Raw genomic sequence first — 12,721 nt, 5'->3', positions numbered from 1 at the left:
GTTCTTCTCTTTTTATTTGCGTGCTGGAGTTACAAGGAGAACGTAGCTCATGCAGAAGAGAAGTTCAAATGTTATCACGGTCAGTTTTGTTATATTTAGCTGTGTGTCTGACTTCCCTGTGTTTTAATTAGTCAAATTTAGTCAGGGTCACTTCTCAGAAATGTCTGACACTGTTTTGAGCAGATGTGCATGCTGGTGAGGGAAACTCCGGGTTTATTTTATGGGATGGACTCAGGAGGTGTTGGCTTTCTCACAGACACATCTGCAGGAAAAAACGATTCTGTATAAACTGAAACACATTTAACGTGTTTTTTCTCTCTCTCTCTCGCTCTCTCTCGCCGTGCTGTGCCTGATGGACCGGCGTTTCGTCACCCCCTGCTCTCCTTCCCTCATCATGCGGAATAATGATAATTTAATGATCTCCAAAGTAGCAGTAAGTATGACGTTTTTATTATTGCTTTATTAAGTCTCATTTTATAGAACTCTGAATGTAGACGTATTTTATTCACACACGTCATGTCACTTCAATCACAGAACAATACCAAAGCTGTGGCTGAATTCTCAAATCTGATTGGTCCGTAACGGCAGCTCTGAGGGCAGTTACAAATCGCCGGTTTATATCAATGCACTCGTTCGAATACATCTTTGAGACTTTACCACTTTTTCTTTCCTGATAATCATCCTGAAATTTTTTTTGGGGGGGAGGAAGTGAAAGTGTGCAGCTGCTGTAAGGTAAGCGATAACAGGATCTAAATTTGCATTCACTCCACAGCGTTAAAGGTGCAATACTTGATTTGATTTTTTTTTTTTTAAACTATACATTAAGCTGTGACTTTAGATAAAGTTCATTAAATCAGTGAGAAGACCCGTTTGGAAAACTGACTTCCGGTCCAGAATGCTTGTTTGTGTTTGGATACACTTCCTGTCAGTCATTTTATAGACACACTACACCTCAGACCATGTAGATCCTGGGGGGGTGGAGCTTCATGAGCATAAATATAACTAAAAATGGATAATGTATCATGTATGTGTCGTCTATTTATTTATAATCATTCCTGAATGTCTGTGGTAGAAGGGGAATAAAATGTGTTCCTGTAACAGCACTGTTGTCGTGTGTCGGTCCCCCCCCCCCCCCGTCCGTCTGTCTCCGCCCCCCCCCCCCCCCCCTTACCCCCATAGCTGTGTGGTGCGTGTCGGTCCCCCCCCCCCCCCCCCCCCACCCAAACCCCTGTTGTTGTGTGGTGCGCATCAGTCTGCGAAGCGCCCCCCGGTCACTGTGTGGCGCGTGTCGGTCCGTCCCCCTCCCTCCCGTGGCTGTGTGGCGCGCGTCGGTCCGTCCCCCTCCCTCCCGTGGCTGTGTGGCGCGCGTCGGTCCGTCCCCCTCCCTCCCGTGGCTGTTGCTCTTTGACCTGCTGTTCTAGCTGGAGTTCTGGACTCTGTTCACTTTATCATTTTGTTTTCAAAGACAGATATTTAAATACATGGTGTGTTCGGTTTTGTCCCACAGCAACAGAAGAACCTGGAGGGATATGTGGGCTTCGCAAACCTCCCCAACCAAGTTTACAGAAAGTCTGTGAAGAGAGGCTTCGAGTTCACGCTAATGGTCGTGGGTGAGTAGATTATCATCAGGAAAAATTTTTACTTCTGTTTAACCGACAGCCTCCCATTGTACAGAGCTCCACCAGGTTCTGCTTATGCACCGACAAAGATCTCCACTGCTACGCTTATTTTCCCTCCATACACCACCTCTCTCATCACACATCCTGCACTCTGATTCTTCTCGCTTCCTGCGCTTGTACTTGCCAGTTGGACATTTAAGAAGCTGCAGTATGGAGCATGGAGGCAGACAGGAATAAAGAGATCTGCTGGGATATGTCGAGGAAAAACTTCCAGCATCCTGTCAGATTTCTTTAAATAGGAGGAATGGGTCAAATCCTTTACTTTCAGGAACAATACATTATATCTCAGAGGGGGAAAGAAAACAGATGTTGGGTAGGGATTGGGTTACTTGGTGTATCCATGTGGGTTTCCTCTGGGTTCTCTGGTTTCCTCCTGACGCACAGAAAACAAGCTGGTAGATGGATTGTGTATGATAACCCGCCTCAGGGGTGTGTGTGTTTGTGCATGATGCCCTGCCCAGATTTCCTCTTCATGCACAGAATTCCCACATTGAGCCCAGAATTCCGACCTCGTACCCATTGTTCCTGGGGTAGACTCCAGATCCACCGAGGCCCTGACCAGGGTAAAGGCCCTTCTGAAGATGAAAAAATTATAGATAAAAATTAAAAAGGTGTTCTGGTGTTTCTAACCAAAGCAACCGAGCATTAAGACCAATTATAACTTCTGCAGCTTAATAATAATAATTAATAATGGTAGTAACAACATCCAGAAGGTTATAAGCTTCAAGCATTCATGAGGCAAGAGGTGCATTTCTTCCAAACCAGCTTCTCTTAGGAGACAAACTTTGAATATTCAAATTCTAGAGGTGAGGTGAAGCACATTTTTGTTTCCAGATTTAAAAGTCTGCTCATTGGAAAGCATGCTGTCGTTCAATGCAGTACCTGGTTCGCTTTTCTTTTTTTTATGTATGAATTGTTAAAATTCTGTATGTTTGCATTAAATCAGACTCCACGCTGGGCTGTGATGTGGGTGTTGTGTTTTTTTTGGCTCGGAACGATGAAAGCATTGTTCAGACGGCGCTGCTTTAAGTGTAACCTCAAGGCTCGCTCAGGAATCCGCCATGAGCAAATTGAAGTGGGGTGAATGAGTTGTCCTTCACTGTGCTGACAGACTAGAAAGAGGTGAACCGTGTGTGTGTTTGAGACATGGCTCGGTTTCATACAGGAACTCGACGCTGTTGTGCTCAGCAGCTCGCATGAGTGATGGATTTCACAGAGTCAGGGGCTCTGAGAATGTGTTCTTGAAACAAATGTGAACCAGACCACCCCCCACCCCCCGCTGGAATGTGTGTGTTGTATAGTGACTCGTGGGTGGGTAGTTTCCTGTAATTCCATTCATTCAGTTACATCCAACAACAGAGCAGCACCAGCTGAAGTCTCCTGCTCAAATCTACAGCTGCACTCCGTTCTAGTGTCCTTATAGAACCAGAGCCACAGCTCTCCTCGTCACTGGTTTTGAGGGAGGATGGGATTGAGAATGATTTCAGGGTTTTATGCTCCCGGTGCAGAGAGAGAGAGGTCATCCATTGTCCTGGGGTTTTCTCTGCAGGGGTCAAAGCAGATGAAGGTTTGAAGTAGAGGAAAGTGTAAGGGAACGGGGTAGTAAGGCAGTCCAAGTGGACTTGTGATGTAACCTTTCACCACCCAGAGGGGTGTGTCTTATCTGACGGGGGACAGAAAAGCAGCAACGATTCAACATTACAGTTTAAAGCTGCTTTGATGGACAGGGTGTATTTCAGTATTGTGGAAAAAATTAAACTTTAATTGGAAAAGATTGAAGTACTGGGAGGCCACACCTCCTTTACTGCGACTTTTGGACACTGAGACCACGTTCACCAGGACTGACGGGTACGCGGGCCACGCCTCCTCCTCCCGGACTGACGGGTACGCGGGCCACGCCTCCTCCTCCCGGACTGACGGGTACGCGGGCCACGCCTCCTCCTCCCGGACTGACGGGTACGCGGGCCACGCCTCCTCCTCCCAGACTGACGGGTACGCGGGGCACGCCTCCGCCTCCTCCTTCCGGATTGACGGGTACGCGGGCCACGCCGCCTCCTCCTTCCGGATTGACGGGTACGCGGGTCACGCCGCCTCCTCCTTCCGGACTGACGGGTACGCGGGCCACGCCTCCTCCTCCTTCCGGACTGACAGGTACGCGGGCCATGCCGCCTCCTCCTTCCGGACTGACGGGTACGCGGGCCACGCCTCCGCCTCCTCCCGGACTGACGGGTACGCGGGCCACGCCTCCGCCTCCTCCCGGACTGACGGGTACGCGGGCCACGCCTCCGCCTCCTCCCGGACTGACGGGTACGCGGGCCACGCCTCCGCCTCCTCCCGGACTGACGGGTACGCGGGCCACGCCTCCGCCTCCTCCCGGACTGACGGGTACGCGGGCCACGCCTCCGCCTCCTCCCGGACTGACGGGTACGCGGGCCACGCCTCCGCCTCCTCCCGGACTGACGGGTACGCGGGCCACGCCTCCTCCTCCTCCCGGACTGACGGGTACGCGGGCCACGCCTCCTCCTCCTCCCGGACTGACGGGTACGCGGGCCACGCCTCCTCCTCCTCCCGGACTGACGGGTACGCGGGCCACGCCTCCTCCTCCTCCCGGACTGACGGGTACGCGGGCCACGCCTCCTCCTCCTCCCGGACTGACGGGTACGCGGGCCACGCCTCCTCCTCCTCCCGGACTGACGGGTACGCGGGCCACGCCTCCTCCTCCTCCCGGACTGACGGGTACGCGGGCCACGCCTCCTCCTCCTCCCGGACTGACGGGTACGCGGGCCACGCCTCCTCCTCCTCCCGGACTGACGGGTACGCGGGCCACGCCTCCTCCTCCTCCCGGACTGACGGGTACGCGGGCCACGCCTCCTCCTCCTCCCGGACTGACGGGTACGCGGGCCACGCCTCCTCCTCCTCCCGGACTGACGGGTACGCGGGCCACGCCTCCTCCTCCTCCCGGACTGACGGGTACGCGGGCCACGCCTCCTCCTCCTCCCGGACTGACGGGTACGCGGGCCACGCCTCCTCCTCCTCCCGGACTGACGGGTACGCGGGCCACGCCTCCTCCTCCTCCCGGACTGACGGGTACGCGGGCCACGCCTCCTCCTCCTCCCGGACTGACGGGTACGCGGGCCACGCCTCCTCCTCCTCCCGGACTGACGGGTACGCGGGCCACGCCTCCTCCTCCTCCCGGACTGACGGGTACGCGGGCCACGCCTCCTCCTCCTCCCGGACTGACGGGTACGCGGGCCACGCCTCCTCCTCCTCCCGGACTGACGGGTACGCGGGCCACGCCTCCTCCTCCTCCCGGACTGACGGGTACGCGGGCCACGCCCCAGAAAAGAATCCATGCTGTTTTGTTTGATAAATGTTACATCTCTGCACTCGCTCAAATCTGATAGGTCTGTTTAATTTTTTTTTTTTTTTAATTTAGCCTTCAAATAAGCAGAAACATGCTTCTGAGTTTACATCCCCACACAGATGCCTTCACTTAATATACATTTCATTCCAAGCTCTTGATTCAAACATAAACCTGTGTGACACCCAGATCACCCTCAGGCCCTCACCCTTCTCCGACAGTAGAGCTTGGACAGTTGGACCTGAACCTATTTAATACACACGGCTCTGTTCTCACAGCTGTAGTGTTTTGCACGTGATGTACGGAGGCCATACGGCACATCATAATGCTTCATTTCACTGTGTACAGATATGGAGATGTGATCTGGCTGACAGTGAGCCTGACTCTACTAAAGGAGCAGATGTTGGTATAAAGTCTGCATTGTGTTTGAGAGCGTTGACTGGCAGGTAAAAGGGAGCAGAGACAAAACAGGGAAAAAGTCAATATTTGCTGATTAGCAGGCCTGCCAGTGTGTGTGTGTGAGTTCACCTTGATGCTGTGTAGATGGGTTTAAGTGCACCTGAGTTGTGCCACATTTAAGGATTAGCAACAGCAGCTTTGTTTCCCTCGATTGCTGAGGAGCAGTGGATTTATCAAACAATAACCGTAACATTTTATGGCGTGCTTGTCTCATTTAGCCAGCATTTTCTTGCAGCTTAGAGCAAACATCCTGACTAGGGATGGCGAAAACTAAAAATCTTGACCGACCACCAAGCCTCATTAGCCAGTTAAAGTTGGTTAACCTATGAGTTTAAACAGGGATGCAAACGGCGCGCCGTTTGGCGGATGACGCCTTTTTCACGGCTGAATCGTGCAGATCCAAATTTTTTTTTTTTTTTTAGGGGGAGGCGTTGGAGTGTCTGAATAATTAACGGCGTTTGCTTATTTAGTAATTTTAATACAGAATTTACTCTGATGAAATTATTCAGACACTCCACCCCCCCCCACCCCCCCCCAAAAAAAAAATCGGATCTGCGCGATTCAGCCGTGAAAAAGTCGGCATCTGCGCCTTTAGTTTGTGTGGAGAGATCTGATCTGCAATAACATGCATTGTTGGCTACAGACCGAAACACACTTTCAGAATGCACTGGCCAAGGCAGGACTAAACTCCATGTGCCTTCTAATAATAATTAAAAAAAAAAAAACAGAATAGTAATTTGTAAGCTAAAAGCCTGTCTGTACACTTCTTTCGCTGAGTGGCAACGGGAGGGCGGGACATGACTGAATGGGTGTTTCTGATTTGTCAGCTGTTGTCCTTACCCCGCATGGCATGCTCCAAGCATTTACAACACAGAATTCCAGGTTCTCTGCTCCAAAATCGGCAGCTTCAAAACGATTTTTTATTTTTATTTTTTTAACCGACAACCAAAAAAAAAAATCAACCGGTTGATGCTGATTCGGTCAACCACTGGTCAAACAGTCTTCGGTTAACATCCCTAATCCTGACTAACTGACTTTGTGTCTTCTGAAAGAAATTCAGGAATGTGTGTTATCGTGGTGTTTATTCCACAGCGGAGTTAAATTCTCGATTCTGATTGGTCAGAAGGTTGATTTTTTAATTTTCTATAACGGCAGTTCTGGCTGTAGTTCCAGTTCTCTGGTGATCCAGATGTGATGTGACGTTTTCTTCCTGACATCATCTCCAGGACGGAGGACTTCTTCCTCATATCTTCAAGAGAGAAACAGGATGAGGATGGAACGACTATAACATTTAACATTAGGTGTAACTATAAAGGGATAAAAAGTGCACTGTTGTAATTCTTAGGAATTAAAGATCGATAGTTTTTACTCTTCTTACATGGTTGTGAAGTACTGCAGGATGTGGTGTTGCAGGAAAATAATCAGTTATGCCACTGTGGTGTTGATTGTTTTCCTGTAACTGCATGCCATGCGTCGTATCAAGTAGTATAGATTTGCATACAGGAAATTAGAAACTAGTCAGTTCAAGATCTCTTTCTCTCTGCACTTCTCCCACTTCCTGCCCCCTCCACCTCGGTCATGTGATGGGGAGTTCCCTTAGCAGCATTTACACAGCTGTGGGATATTTCCTTTAAAGGAAGTGAGCTGGATGCTCCCGAGCTGCCAGCGCCCTGAATCCTCTCAGCCTTTCGCTTAACCCCATCTCATATTGCGATCATCTGCCCGGAGTCATCGGTATTACATTACAGCAGCAGATTAGATGCAGTTTGATCAAGTCGCTTGAAGCAAATGATCACGTCCAGGAACAGTATAGTCGTTTAGATCCTACTGCTGTCGTGCACGATTTCAGTTTCTGTCTATCTGATTATCTGAGATCTTGTTGCTTTCTGAACCCTGATACTGTCCGAGTTCAGCGCTGGAGAGTCAGTGCTCATTATGCTGTGCAGAAACTCGTTCTGAGATCATTTGCATGTTTTAAAATGCTGTGGGACGCAGCTGATCTGCCATGCCGTCGCTCCAGTAGTCTTTATTTCCTTCAACAAAAACACGGAATTAAACGATGTATAAAATCTTGACCAGTTTGTGGAAATGGGTCTTTTTTTTTTTTCCAAAATTTAAATTAGATAATGCATACAAAATTCTTACATATGATCAAGAATTTTTTTTTTTTTAATTTGTGTGTATATATCTGAACATGGACTTTTAATAATACTGTGACTTGACAGTTTTACAGAAGTTTTGATTTATAATGAATTAACATATAAATGTATTACTTTACTTAATTTATGACAGTAACTTCATTACTGTCGCACAGTTAAAACGTGCCAGATCAGTCAAATCCGGTGGATTTTCAAAATAATAAATACATGCACGTTTTCTTGTGATAAATCCGTATTATACTGAGTAGGGTGCATCAGTTGCCCTCGCTTTCATAAAATCTGATGCACTTTTGTTTGGGTGTTCCTTTTCACCAATAAAGACATCCTGTAAAATTTTTTGACCATATTCCATGGTAGCCGCGGGGTCTTAAGTCTTAAAGTCTTAAATTTAATATTCCAAAATTAAGCCCTTAAAAAGTCTTAAATTGCTTTGCTCAAGTCTTAATTTTTTAAACAAAGGTCTTAAATTTACTCATACTATTCTACAATGTGAAAATGTGGGTTAAAGGTGGGGTATCAGATTTTTTTCAGGAGTATTTTTTACCATATTGCTTGAAAAGCTCCTCACACCCATGTTGCAAGCAGTACAATAGAAGGTTTGACCCAAAAACGAAATATTTTAATCCAGTCTACAGTGTAAAATGAAGGAAAAACGCCATCCAATCATATCGAGGTACCACCTCAAAATGATTGGATACTGACGCGTCAATCAGACTGAAGCCCACGAGCAGCCCAGCCCTTCTGTGTGTGTGTGTGTCTCAGGCCCGGCGCCATGGGGGGGGGCGAAAGGGGGCGTCGCCCCCTCGTGGCTACAGCCCCGCCCCCTCAACGGAGACTCAGATCACTTAATTGTTTTCTTATGAAAATATAATGTATTATAGACGTATTAATAATTTGCATTTTCAAATATGAAATATTAAGTGGTTGCGCATTGCACAAAAATACATTTCACATAAATCACTACAAAAACTGGCACGGTAGAACAAATCTGATTGGTTGTTATGATTCTTACGTTGCAATCGTAGAATTCAACTGTATTAAGGTAGGATTATTTCAAAAAGCCTGAATTTAATATTAACCCTGTTTAGACATATGTATCAATCCTAACTACTGGGGACTAGTTATTGTGGGTGTATGTGTGAAATGCTGCCACAGCCGCGCGCACACAGACCTGTGATAAGGACAAGGGGAGGGGTCGTGCGGGCGGGCGGGGGTTTTACATGTACACTTACAAGTGCACTGTCTGCAATATCCTGCAATATGCAGTCAGTTTACGGGAGTAGTCTTTCCCCTTCCGAATTAAACGAATTCAATCACAATATTGTGAATCCATTTTCTTTCTTTGTAGGCTAAGTTTATCTCCGTTTATGTTGGTGTACGTGTTCATATATGGTCCGCTTTGTGCGCAAATAGCGTAAGAATGTGTGTCGTTGACGTCACCCCCCATGCAGCGGGGGTGAAATTCATCACTTCAGAGTGTTTAGTCCCCTACACGCCTAAACTGGGATCGCGGATTAAGTGGTTAGCGTTGACTCAGTGCGAGTCAGGAAGGCTATTACTGGTGCAGCCGCGGGGTCTGTTGATTTTTTTAAAATTATGATTTTGGCCGCCGAGCCAAGTACCTTAGACTTGCATTGACGTTTTGTTTTCATGCCGCGGAGCTATTTGTATGTATTTTAAATGTAAAGGACTTGCCTGTAGGTTTATGTGTGTTGTTTTATGTTTGGCATCTTTCCGGTTGTAACGCGTGTCTGTGAGAAAATTGGAGGGGAGGGTTAACAGGTGGGCACGGGAGCTGATAAAGCGCAACTGCCCTGGTAATATGCCACATGATTTTCCCAGACTAAAGCAACCTTCGGGGCCGTGGTTTTGTGGTTGGCGCAGTTAATTGTTTGAAACACGTTGTCAGACAGCCATCACTACCACACACTATATGAAAAAATATTTGCCCCCTTGCGATTTCTAATTGCCCCCTTAGTAAACTGTTCCTGGCGCCGGGCCTGGTGTGTGTGTGTGTGTGTGTGTGTGAGAGAGAGAGAGCCAGCAGGGAGAGACAGAAATGCATAGAAAAAGGTTCCTCCAAACAACGGGGATTTACACGAAAACGGAAGGAGATATTCACAAAATTCTTTCACAGTGAGCGCCACAAGGCTCTCCTGAACACACTGATGTAATTTTTTTTGTCTGTAGTGTAAAAAATGAGGTCACTAGAGCGAGTTAAAAACGAGTGACTTTTCTGGCAAGTTTATAATGGGAGTCTATGGGGCTGCACACCTGTCCTCTCCTCACTTTCAGGCTTCTCATTCAAAAACTGCAAGTCCTATCGTGTAGGTAGACACATTGTGTGAATCAGGACAAGTGTGGCTACTACTTTTGAGAAAATTGTGTGTGGAGTGAAAATTGGGGCTGAAAACACAATTTAAATGAGAAAGTTTGAGCTATTTTTCCAAGCTCTCTACACTCTAACTTAACGAGACGCGGGGGGTGGGAGCATGGCGAGGGCGGGCTTGTTTCTTTTCAAAATATGGCTTGCGGGAACCGTTATTCCAAAATCTCATACGCCACCTTTAATTTCTTGGAGTATGCGCAAAGAAAGAAACAATATTGATACGTTTTCGCGCCGGCGCAATCGTCGGAGTCCGTGGTGGAGAGGAGACTCCGCGAATCGCAGCATGGGGAAGTGTCGTTTTAATCAGCAGTGGCTTTCAGATGAAAGATATCGTGATTGGGTGAGGGAGGTTCCTGGAAGCGACGTTGAAGCAAGATGCTGTGTTTGTCGAAAGACCTTCAAGTTGTCCACTATAGGTCATTTCGCTTTAGAGTCTCACATGAAGAGCTCAAAGCACATTGCATCTGCCCTCCACCGCCACCAGCCCATCGCTCAGTTCTGCACGGTTCAATCTCCGAATGCACCTGGAGTTGGCACTAGCACCACTGTCGAACGTCAGCAGCATCAGCCAAGCCAGACATCATCGGCAAGGCTAGCAACAACACAAGGGCCGAGCAGCGGCATGATGGGTGTCGGTGGAACCCCGACACTTCGGGCAGAGGTGCTCTGGATTTTAAAAACAATTACGGAACACCACTCGTACAGCTCGAATGAGGGCATAAGCGAACTCTTTAAAGGAACAGGCCACCGTATTTCCATAATGAAATATGCTCTTATCTGAATTGAGACGAGCTGCTCCGTACCTCTCCGAGCTTTGCGCGACCTCCCAGTCAGTCAGACGCGCTGTCACTCTTGTTAGCAATGTAGCTAGGCTCAGCATGGCCAACGGTATTTTTGGGGGCTGTAGTTAAATGCGACCAAACTCTTCCGCGTTTTTCCTGTTTACATAGGTTTATATGACCAGTGATGTGAAACAAGTTCAGTTACACAAATTGAAACGTGGCGATTTTCTATGCTATGGAAAGTCCGCACTATAATGACAGGCGTACTAACACCTTCTGCGCGCTTCAGCAGCGCATTGATATCTGAGCTCCGTATCAATGTGCTGCCGAAGCGCGCAGAAGGTGTTAGTACGCCTGTCATAGTGCGGACTTTCCATAGCATAGAAAATCGCTACGTTTCAATTTGTGTAACTGAACTTGTTTCATATCACTGGTCATATAAACCTATGTAAACAGGAAAAACGCGGAAGAGTTTGGTCGCATCTAACTACAGCCCCAAAAAATACCATTGGCCATACTGAGCCTAGCTACATTGCTAACAGGAGTGACAGCGCGTCTGACTGCGTCTGACTGACTGGGAGGTCGCGCAAAGCTCGGAGAGGTACGGAGCAGCTCGTCTCAATTCAGATAAGAGCATATTTCATTATGGAAATACGGTGGACTGTTCCTTTAAGGCTGTGTTCCCAGACTCGGAAGTTGCTGCAACATTCTCCTGTGGAAAAAACAAAACGTCTTGCATAACAAAATTCGGTCTTGCTTGTCTTGAATGTGAAGATTCGACAAGCAATGCACATAATGACTTAAGTATATAACTTTTTTATAATAAAAGTATTTTTACTTGAAACATTTGTCATTATTGGGAATTTGATCTGGTGTTCTATGACCGCATCATGGGTGCGATGTAGGTCTTAATTCTCATTTAAGTGGTCTTACAAAGTCTTAAATTTATGGTGGTCAAACCTGGGGAAACCCTGTATTCAAAAGTCTAATGGTGGCACCATGAGGTTCATTTTTTGCCAAAAACCGCTTATTTTATGTTTTTGCGTAAGGTTTGAATCACAATGTTGGACTCCATTTATTGGTTTCTTGTCACCCAGAGATCATGTTAAGAACCTTTGCAAGGGATTGAGAAGCATTAATGTGATTCATAATACATTTGTATTGTTTAAACGTAGTTGAACAATGATTCAATGAACAGCTGAAACTCAAACTGTGCTTGATAATATATTTAGAATATGCACTAAAAATGTGTATCTAAGATATTTGGTATACTCTATAAGGTGCCATAATGTTTCATGAAAAGTGATCGAAATTTTGTCATAAAAGTCATAAAATAGCAGCTTTTTCCATAACTTTGAGCTCCTGGTGCCACCATTAAACTTTTGAATTTTGTCAAAATATTTCACCCAGTGTGTTTTCTTACCAAAAGGAACATAAAAACAAAAATGCATCATGATTGGAGGAACCTTTTCATTTTTAGGGGGCAGCTGATGCACCCTAATACTGAGCGTATTTCCAACGTTAATCAATACAAAGTCCTTCTTCATGTCTGCTGCGTCTCCGTTTTACAGAATGGTTTTGATTTTATGACCATGATTCCGGTTCCTCTCAACATTTCTTCCTCTTTCTCACCACCATCTTCCTCTGGCTTGCTCATTAGAGATGGATTTCAAATAAAATTTATATCCTTCATTTCAAAGCTGCTTTGCGACAAATGTCTAAGTGCTTTTGAATAAAATTTGAATTTCTTGACTTTTTTAAACCTTGAAAGAAATCTGGGCTAGAAAATACGGACCAAAGAAGAAAATAGCCCCCCCCCCCCCCCCCCCCAAAAAAAAAAAAGTTAAATAGAGGCTAATGTATGATCGAACCAAGTGCCTGCATAACCCGAC

The 12,721-nt window shown here is 46.8% G+C and overlaps 1 protein-coding gene across 1 annotated transcript in view; it reads left to right on the top strand.

The window, feature by feature from the left end:
* Positions 1-1,480: 1,480 nt before the first annotated feature.
* The window catches only part of septin7a (septin 7a), a gene marked incomplete at its 5' end in the record, with an annotated part of 88,683 nt that continues 77,442 nt past the window's right edge, over positions 1,481-12,721 (top strand). The window contains one exon of the mRNA XM_060903931.1: positions 1,481-1,610. Coding sequence (XP_060759914.1) covers positions 1,481-1,610 — 130 coding nt within the window. The remainder of the gene's footprint in view (positions 1,611-12,721) is intronic.

This window comes from Neoarius graeffei, chromosome 22 (assembly GCF_027579695.1).
Source record: "Neoarius graeffei isolate fNeoGra1 chromosome 22, fNeoGra1.pri, whole genome shotgun sequence".
Classification (NCBI taxonomy): domain Eukaryota; kingdom Metazoa; phylum Chordata; class Actinopteri; order Siluriformes; family Ariidae; genus Neoarius; species Neoarius graeffei.
This window is presented reverse-complemented; position numbering and strand designations above follow the sequence as displayed.